The 9,281-nt window shown below is 46.9% G+C and overlaps 1 protein-coding gene across 1 annotated transcript in view; it reads left to right on the forward strand.

The window, feature by feature from the left end:
* ATP2B4 (ATPase plasma membrane Ca2+ transporting 4) overlaps positions 1-4,356 on the forward strand; it is a 43,135-nt gene extending 38,779 nt beyond the window's left edge. The window contains exon 22 of the mRNA XM_026864136.1: positions 1,592-4,356. Within this exon, the coding sequence (XP_026719937.1) occupies positions 1,592-1,897 (306 nt within the window). The 3' untranslated portion in view covers positions 1,898-4,356. The remainder of the gene's footprint in view (positions 1-1,591) is intronic.
* The last annotated feature ends 4,925 nt before the right edge of the window (positions 4,357-9,281 follow it).

Here is a 9,281-nt window from a genome sequence, read left to right on the forward strand (position 1 = left end):
GCTTCCTCTATAGACTGGCCCAGTTCCCAGGTGACTGGGAGGGTGCCACCAGCCTGGAGGGTGCTGGGATGACCTGGTGAGAGACCTCTGGAGAGAGGCAACTTGTTGGCTCTGGTCTGAAAGAGTGAGTGAGGAGAGCATCGGTGTAAGACAGCGGAGCGACCCGCGGGATGCTCTGGAGGGCACTGTGAGGTGGGCAGCTCTCGGCTTTGCAGTAAAAGCCAAAGCCACGTGTGTGATTTCACCTGGTCCTCTAAGACTTGGGAGACCTTCAGCTGCTCGGTTTGCTGGCTCTGCTTCAAAAGCCCACACGTTGCATTGTTCTCCTTCAGTTTTATGCCTTTTGACATCTTTTTGAGCGATTATAGCCCCGAGTCATCCACGAGAGCTGAGCGCTCTGCCCACCCGAGGAGCACATGTTGGTTGTCTCACGCGTGCCAGCGTCTGCGCTGGGGTGTTGAGCTCTGCCGCAGCCCCACGGTGTTGCCACCTCCTGCCCCTTCGTTTGCTGGATCTGACGCTTGTCACCCATCCACCTGAAAAAAACGTGACTTGGCTGCAAGGGAGGGCGAGAGCTGGAAGGGTTCAAGGCTGGATTTCCAGATGAACTGGAGGGAGCAGTGAAGCCACTGCTAGCCACCGCCCAGGCTTCTTTCTAGACCTCTCCCAGTGCATTGGAGGTAGCAGAGCCAGACCCTGGTTGCCCAAACCGGGTTCTGGATCTGCTCTTAACACCCTAAGCCTGGCTTTTGGCAGTGCTGACAGCCTGGGGGTTTCACTGAGGCAGCGCGCGGCCAGGCTTTCTAGCAAAGTTTGAGATCTGGTTTTCGTGCAGAGCATCCAAAAGAAAAGCTGCCTTTGGAAACCGCTGGGTCGTCTTCAGCATGTCGGTGTAGGGAAGGATCCAGAGCTCCCGCCCGGGATCCAGGTGGCAGCTGTGCGGGGAAACTCGCACAGATCTGGCTTCCTTCTTGCATGTTTAGCTGGGTCTGGTTTACTGGTCGTGGTATCCACTTGGACCTGCTGCTTCATGCGGGCTTGAAAAGTTTGCGACACCTTTTTAAAGCCCATTCCTTTCTATAGGTCTAAAAATTAAGCAGAACAAACACACACATCGCTCCCACGGTAGAGCTTTTTTTTTTGCCTTGAAGTGAACCCGCTGTTTGTCTAACCCACCTCTTTTTTGAGTTGTAGTTCCACTTTTTTTGTCCTCGTTTATACACACGGATATGCGTGCGCACACACAATGACAACTAATGCATTTTGGCTTCCATTCATTTGAAGTGATCTGATTTTTTGAGTTTTTCTCGTGTCTTTTCTTGCAGCTTCTGAAGTCTCCCCATAGTCGGTTGATTCCCCATCACACACCTAGTGCCTGAGTCTGATCCATGTTGGCCCTCGTAGTTCACCATAGATCTCTCATTTTGACTTAGCTGTCTGTTCAGTGGTGGTGACTGTTGTTGCTGTTGTTGTGCTTTTTGTTTATTGTGTCTTTATTATTTATTTTTACCTTCTCCTGGGAGCTCTGGCCTCTTGTAGCCGTTACTAACCCCTCTTTTGTTTATCCCCCATGCTCCTCGCCTCCCGGCAGATCAAAGTGGTGAATGCGTTCCGTAGCTCCTTGTATGAAGGCCTCGAGAAACCCGAATCCAGAAGCTCCATCCATAACTTCATGACTCACCCAGAGTTCATCCTGGAGGAAGACGAGCCTCGAACACCATTCCTTGACGGCGCTGAAGACGACCCCGAGACTGATGGACTCAAAAAGCGAGGTGGGGGTAGCCTGGGTGGACCGACATCCCTCAACAGAAATAACAATGCAGTGGACAGCGATCAAGCTGAGGTCACCGTCCCGGAGCCTGAAAGCCCCTTACACAGCTTGGAGACATCGGTTTGACCTTAGAACTTCGAACCCCCCCTCCTCCTCCACCTTCGCCCCTCGCCATGTGTGATATTGGCACCAGTAACTGATCACACACTGCGGTCACTTCGTGTCAAACTGCTCATACGTATATCGTTTTGGTGTTTTGTTTGGGTTTTTTTTTTTGTTTTGTTTCTGTTGTTGGTTTGTTTGTTGTTTTTTTTGTTTTTGTTTTTTTTTACCATTATTTAGCAGTGGGAACCAGAGTACCACAATGCTGGGTGTTGGGAGAGAGGCTCAGCCAGAATTGTGCATCTCCATCCCTAATTTTCAGTGGTACTCACCCAAGTGAAGCAGCCAGGTTATTTCCTCTCCGAGAGTTGGGCTCCATACGTCTGTTGGGGGTTTTCACTTTGAAAAATGCATGTTCAAAGAAAGTTCAAATTGTTGTAGTCTTACATGCACGCTCTCAGCCTGAGGGCTGGGGTGCACTTGTGACTTTTTTTTTTTTTTCCACTTGTGGTTTTTAGGGTTTTCTTCTAATGTTGGGGTTTGTTCTTTGCTTGTGGGATTTACCCCCGCTAACTTCACAGTGGGAAGTGGGGGAGTTAGCACTCTAGTGCAAAAAAATTTTAAAATAAATAAAAAAAACCACAAACCAACAGCCAGGGGGAAGGTGTTTACTCACAGGTTGATAGATACAGGGATGTACACCAGTCTTCCACCTTGAAAAATGGTACCTAGCCTTTACAGTTCCTCCTCTGTGTGTGTGCACACACACTTTTCTCTCTCTGTTTCCAAAGCAGTAACTGGTAGACAAGGAATGAAGGTGACTTGGCTTGTAACCTTGCTGGATGTAAAAGATTCTGAATTTTCTACAGAGCAAGGTGGAGGTGATCTGGCAGTGGAAAGGTGGGGAAGAAAAACCCCATGGTTGTGAGAAACAGGGCTTCTTCCTGGGGAGTCTTAAGAAATGCATCTCTGCTGCTTTTGAACAGCTGTGAAACTTCTGGCAAAGGTTTAACAGCTCCTTCCATCAAGAGCAGAGGGACTTTTGCCTGTTCTAGCTTGTCTGGACTGTTGGGTTAAATAATCCTTCAGCCTTAAGAGTACAAGCTCTGGTTAACTGCTGAGGAACCCCAGAGGATGCTCCAGCCATGCCCCCCAGCTCTGCACATCGCTGCCAAAGTGTTAGCAGGCTGAACGGAGAGCAAGCGTTGGGTTGTTGAGTGCAGTGGGTCACCTCCTAGATCATGGAAGGGATGAGTCGGGTTGTCTCTTTAGCCTGGTGGAAGGGAGAGAGGCTCCATGGCCGAAGGGAGGACCCTTGGTTTCCATAGGAATTCTGTAGCCGATTTGCCAGTGGAGACAATTCCTCGCAGAGGTGGCAGGTTGGTTGGTTGGCTGCAGGTTTTCCAGAGAAGGTGCCACGTGGAGGCTTTACCTCACTTGCTGCTGTTTTGAAGGTCATCTCTTCACCCTGTGTCCTGCCTCACCTCGGTTTCTTGTAACTATTAGAGTCTTGTTTTTTTTGGAGCAGAGGCCCCAGGTGTCCTGGGCAAGTTGGTTCTGACCTGACCCTCTTGGTGAAGCCATGGGACTGAGCAGGAGGCAGGACTTTGCTTTACCTGGGCTTAGTTTCCTCCTTGCAGGCTCTTGCTGGTGCACCCCAGATTACTGGCCCCAGGCAGGCAGGGCCGGAGGAAGCTCTGCTGCCTTCTCTCCTTCATCCTGTTCGGCTTGGTTGGAAGCAGAGAGATCCTGGTTGTAACTGGCTGTACAACGTCATCGTCTTTGCCCAGCCTCCATCCCTGGAAGCAGAGAGGTTTTAGCGAGAGAGTGGGCTGGCTGGTTTCTTCTTTTTTTTTTTTTTTTTTTTTTTTTTTTTTTTTTTTTTTTTTTTTTTTCTTTTCCTTTAAGAACGCACAGCAGAATCTCCCGTGCCTTCTCTGAGCACTGCCTGCAGCACCGCCTGCCACGCGAGGGCCCAGTACTTTTGCCAAGAAATAAGTGTTCCTTAAACAACAACACAAACCAAGTGTCTTTGTTTTGTTTCCAGCCCAGCACTGACTCGTCCCTTCCTTGGCCTGGGAGGAGGGAAGGACGAGGTCGCCCCATTCCTGCCCCAAGTAGCTGAGGAAAGGTCCTTCTCCCAGGTCTCCTGCCTCGGTGCTGGCAAAGGGGGTGAAGGCTGGGCTCCGTACACTGCCAACAGCAAGAAGAAATTGCCACCACTGCCCATCTCAATTGCAAATTCAGTGTCGATCCCCCTGCCCACACAAACCCATCGCTGCCCTCCCCGTTCCTTCTTCGCACGAGCTGAAAAAAAAAAATACCTTGGGCAGGACCAGGGGGTGGGGGGGTGTGCGTTTTCTTAGGTTATATACACAAGTGGTGACAGGAAAGACAAAAGGGGTGGTTGTGGGGTTTGGTTCTGTACTAAAGGTGAATTGCTTAAAAGATCACTTTTTCTATTTTAAATACTTGCAAAAAAAGAAAAAAAAAGATGAAAATATGGTATTCTTACAAGCTTACATAAATATTTATTGAATACTTTGGGGGGTGGACACACCAATTTTTCTTTTGATATTTTTTTAATACCTCAGACCTGTTTTAAAAAAAAAATAATAAAAAAAAAAGACTTCAGCCAACAAAAAGCCAACAAAAAGCCAACTTTGGAGGCTCTCAAAGTCACTCCCAGAAATCTGTGACTGGCAGGTTGCCACAAGGGTCTGGTTGTTCTTTAGTTGATATAATTTTTTTTGTTGTTGTTGTTCTAGTTTCCATATTAGGAGGGGGAGAAATAATTATATATAAATATTATGCAAAAAAAAATATAGTTTTCTTTAGATCAGAAACTGATATTTTTACGTCAGCCATATGTATTTTGTTTAAAGAAAAAAAAAATAAAATAAATCTTGAGTCGCGCGTCTGCAACGGCGCGTGACTGTGTGACGGCAGTTCAAGGTGACAGGTAATTAATTCAGTGTATCAGGTAATTAATTCAGTGTATCAGCGATCGGATGCCAGTCAGCTTCCTTTTCTCTGAGCAGCCATCTTTCTACTAGATGTTAGTTGGATGACACAAATGTTTGGGTTTTTTTTTTTAATGTAAATTATGTTGGTATGGCTGGTTGCTTAAAAGTATAAACGTTTATTGTGCATACATCTTTTCTGTAAAGGGTTTTTTGGTTGTTTTGTTTTTTTTTTCTATTTAGTTTCAGTGATATACTGGCAGCAGATGACTATTGGGTTAAGTTATTGAGGACATTACAAAAGAGTTGGGGGAGATTGGTGCTCTACGCTGAAAGGCATGGTCAGCAGCACGAACTTCTGGGGACTCTCTGCAACATGCCTTGAAAGAGGGGGAGATTTTTAAAAAATTTTTTTTTTTTTTTTTTTTTTTTTTTTTTTTTTTTTACCGAAGTCATACCCTGTGATACGTGTTAACTTGCCTTGGAATGCTTTGTTATTAAAACACTCTGAACATAATTTTGCATCCAGTTCTTAATAACAGTAGGGTCTCTGGTGGTGGTGGTGGTTTTCTGTTAAATAAATTGGCGGATTGGTACCAAAGACATTACACCACGTCCTGTGTGCATTGCTGAACAGGCATTTTTAGGCATTTGCATTATGTGATGAGGTTTCCTTTGATTTGCACAGGGGTTATACTTAATTTTCAAAGGTTTTGTGCAATAAGCTTTGAGGAAAATTTTGGAACAATCTCAAGAAGGAAAAAAACTAAACCAAATTTTAGCATGGGCAGCCTTTGGCTTTCCCCAGCTGAGGAGTAGATAGATGTCCTGTAGTGCTCAGCTCCTTTAGAAATGCTTGTTGGGGTGAATGGAGAAGCCCCATCCCAGATCTGGGGAGGGCATCTCCAAGATGCCATTGCCAACTCCTGTCACCCTGTGTGACTGGAGGGACCAAGCACCTCAAAGAAGAGTCCCTGCAAGCTTTTTGTACCTCTCGGGGGGCGGGGGGGGAAGGACACCTGTACCTCCCTGCCATCCCTTCTCACGACTTGGTCCAGCTCCTACACAAAGTTTATCAACCTCTGAAGCAGGCACGGTAAAACGTCCTCCTGCAAACCCAGCTCTCCCCTGCGGGGCACGGCGATGTGGGGGTAATGCTCTGCTGGTCCTGCCCCAAACAGCGAGGCTGTGGGGTCACGCCGGTGTGTTTCCTGGCACCTGGCTGTTCCTCTCCAGCATCTCTCTGCCAAGGCTGTCCTCTGCCACCGAGACTGGCTGATCTCTGGCTGTCCCGCCTCCGATATCCTTCTGCTCAATACAAGTTAAAAATTTTCATTCAGCAAAGCCCATGGCTAAAACTGCCTTTAGTTTATTTCCTCCCCTTAAATAAATATATATATATATACAGTATTAAATCAACATTTATGTGTGTATATATATTTATCCAATGCTCTCACAACAAAACTTTCTTTAGAAGAGGGCACACAGATCTGAGTTTTTCTTTTCCAGTAACTAAGTATAATAAGCACTGGTATTTTTGTATAAAAACAGAAAAATACAAAACAAAAGACTGAATATTATGTGGTATGCATGACATTAAAAAAAAAACAAAAACAAACGGTGGTTTCAAAGCAATATGTACCCTGGTGTGTTTGCCATATCCTAGAGTCCAGCTTAAAGTGCACCTGATCTGTATTGCATTTTGATATTAATCTCTATGTACAATGTTTTGCATGTAATTTATATGGTTCTTGGGAGAAAAAAATTTTGAATGAATTGTCAGTTGGCTTCTTCTGAGAAAACAGACTCCAAGCAGAGATAATACTCAAAGTGGAAGCAGAAGCGTGGTTGAGGGGTGGGAAAGGGGGGTGCATAGTAAAAAAATAAAGCGGGGTGGGGGAGAAGGGTAACGGTTTTGAATCAATAAAGCTTTGGCTGTTGAGCTGAAACAATGCGCAAGTGCATCCAGAGAATAAAATGTGCCCACATGTAACTATGACGTCCTCAGTGTGTCCACCAGCTTGTGAAATCAATCCCACATCCTCTCCTAGCACTGGATGAAGGGCTGGGCTTCCCGTCGGAGCAAGCCGGAGTGTGAAAGTGGGGCCTGCAGGGTGGAAAAAGGGATGGGGATCAAAAGCAAGCCTGCCGCTACAAAGGCAGCCCTTCGGGTGGGGTTCCCCTCTGTGTAAGCCTCGCTACTGAGAGGCAGGGGCTGGCTGGTTGCACCCGGCATTTTGCCTCAAGCACAGCTTCTTCCATCTCCAAGCAGTCTGGAATTGGCTGCCAAATGCCACCCAAACCAGTGCTCCTGGGCTACGTGTCGAGCTGCCTGCGAGCAAAGATCCCCCCTTGTCCCCTTCGCCAACGCCATGTCTGCGGTGCCTCTAAGGTCGAGGTTGTAATCTCCATCTCCTGGGGACTGGCTTCAAGCCATGTCCTGCCTCTGTACTGAGACTATTTTGCCTCCATAGAGGCACATTGCCCAGGCAAGAACAAGGGGAAATAAAAGCAACCAGCCCCTGAAATACTCTGATTTCCAAGCGGGTTGATTGCACTGGAATAGTTTAACTCCCTGGCTTCAGTGGAGACGCAGTTGCTTCCCTATTTAAAAACTCCAGGGCCAAGCCATGATGAGAACGCTCATCAAGCTGGGCGAGGCTGTCAATGAGAAAGTTCAATCTAAGACTTCACAGCTGCCTGAGCGTTGGAGCTGATGCCAGGTGATATGAACAGGGTGTAAAAGCTTTACTGTGCAGCGTCACCCGCTTTCCTGCATTCCTGGGGAGGTGTCTGTGCTGACAGCATCCTCCAGCTCCTAATTAAACAGAACGGCCACGATTGCATCTTTTTTTAAAACATAGTTCAGGCTGGATGCAAAGAAATAAATAAATCAGAGAACTGTTAGTCATTTAATAGAGAAAATGGCTGTGCCCACTGTGCCTGTACTGCGGTGGGGCTGCCCCCGTACCCTCTTCCTGAGGTTGGACACTGCTCCTGCTGCCAAGGTGGCTGTTTACCACTGCTGCTGGGATCAAACCAGGGAAAGCAGGACACCAGCACGCCGGGACAGAGAGGAGAAAAGCAGAGGAAGCAGGTTTAGGTCTGTGATCTGCCATGAAGTCTTGACAAGCTCACACTGACCAAGAAATGGCTGCGACCCAAACCACCCCAGCCAGGCCCAGGCCTCCCTCCCTAGGGCACAGCCCAGCCTGAGGTGTCTCAAGGCCCCAGGGCAAGCACTTGCCAGCCCGGGAAATTGGGTTGAAAACACAAAGCGGCCTCTGGCTTGGAAAGCGTAACCCTGAGGCACCTGGAGCTTGAGGGAAGGGATAGCCACCTCATCGGCTGAGGCCTGGTGCCATGGCGGCAGGACACAGCCTGACAGGAAGGTAGATGTAAGGAACCGCTGCCACGGCAGAGGTGGGCGGGAAGGGGGGCACTCTCCTCCTCACCCCACAGGCAAAGGCTTTGTCCGGGGTTAGAGGCGCCGGCGGGACCCCTCGGAGAAGTAAAAGGCAGAAATAAACCTATTCAGTTATGGAGTTGGGATTAGACAGATTTTTCACGTTTATGTAGCTCAAAATGAATTTTAGCCCACGTTTCCTAATCTGTTCATATTCTTAACTACAAACAGAAGCAATTGTTTACAGAAGGATTTTTTTAAAGTTACATATTGACTTGACAAACTCATAATAAGTGAAAGAGCTATACTTGGAAAATAATATTTAGGACTCCAGACTCTTGTCTGTAGCTTTAACCATACACAATTCAGGTATGCTGTGATTTATACATTCACTTAGAGCAGAAATGCTTCCAAATAAGTAAAAGATGCTCACCATCATCATCTTCATCATCATCTGCAGCATTGATTACAACTGGAGGATGTGTAGGACTTGGGACATTTTCAGAGTTCTCCACTTTCATCACCCCCCTCAGCTGTGGAGATGGATTTGACTGGACAGAAAGTTTGTTTTGCTGCAGGGACATCTGAGCCATTTTCACATCATCTTCTGCAGACTCAGGTGGACTTGGAAGCGCAGCTAGAGGAAAGAGAGGATCATTTGTAATTTGGCCATTTAAAACTTTGACCCCAATGTTGCACTCTCTGCACAGATGTGGTAGATAACCCACCTGGATACTAAATTTAGGAATTCCTACTAGTAGCCACCTGGCTACTAAATAGGAATTCCTATTCCCCACCCCTGGTTACACTGTGAGCAATGGCTTCCCTTCACACACAGATCTCACTGCCCCACCACCTAAAAAGGATTAAATGAGGGGAAAGCAACCTGAAAGGGAAAGATCACACAAAACACAGAGAAGCTGAGCACAAAAGAAAGACTTAAAATACCAGAATTACAATCCTTTTAGTTTAGAGCTTATGACTGCTGATTTCTCCCTGCACTCATAAATCAACAGTTAATTGATGTCTTTTATGGTAT

The sequence above is a fragment of the Athene cunicularia genome, assembly GCF_003259725.1.
Source record: "Athene cunicularia isolate RWA chromosome 26 unlocalized genomic scaffold, athCun1 chr26_part1, whole genome shotgun sequence".
Taxonomy (NCBI): Eukaryota; Metazoa; Chordata; class Aves; order Strigiformes; family Strigidae; genus Athene; species Athene cunicularia.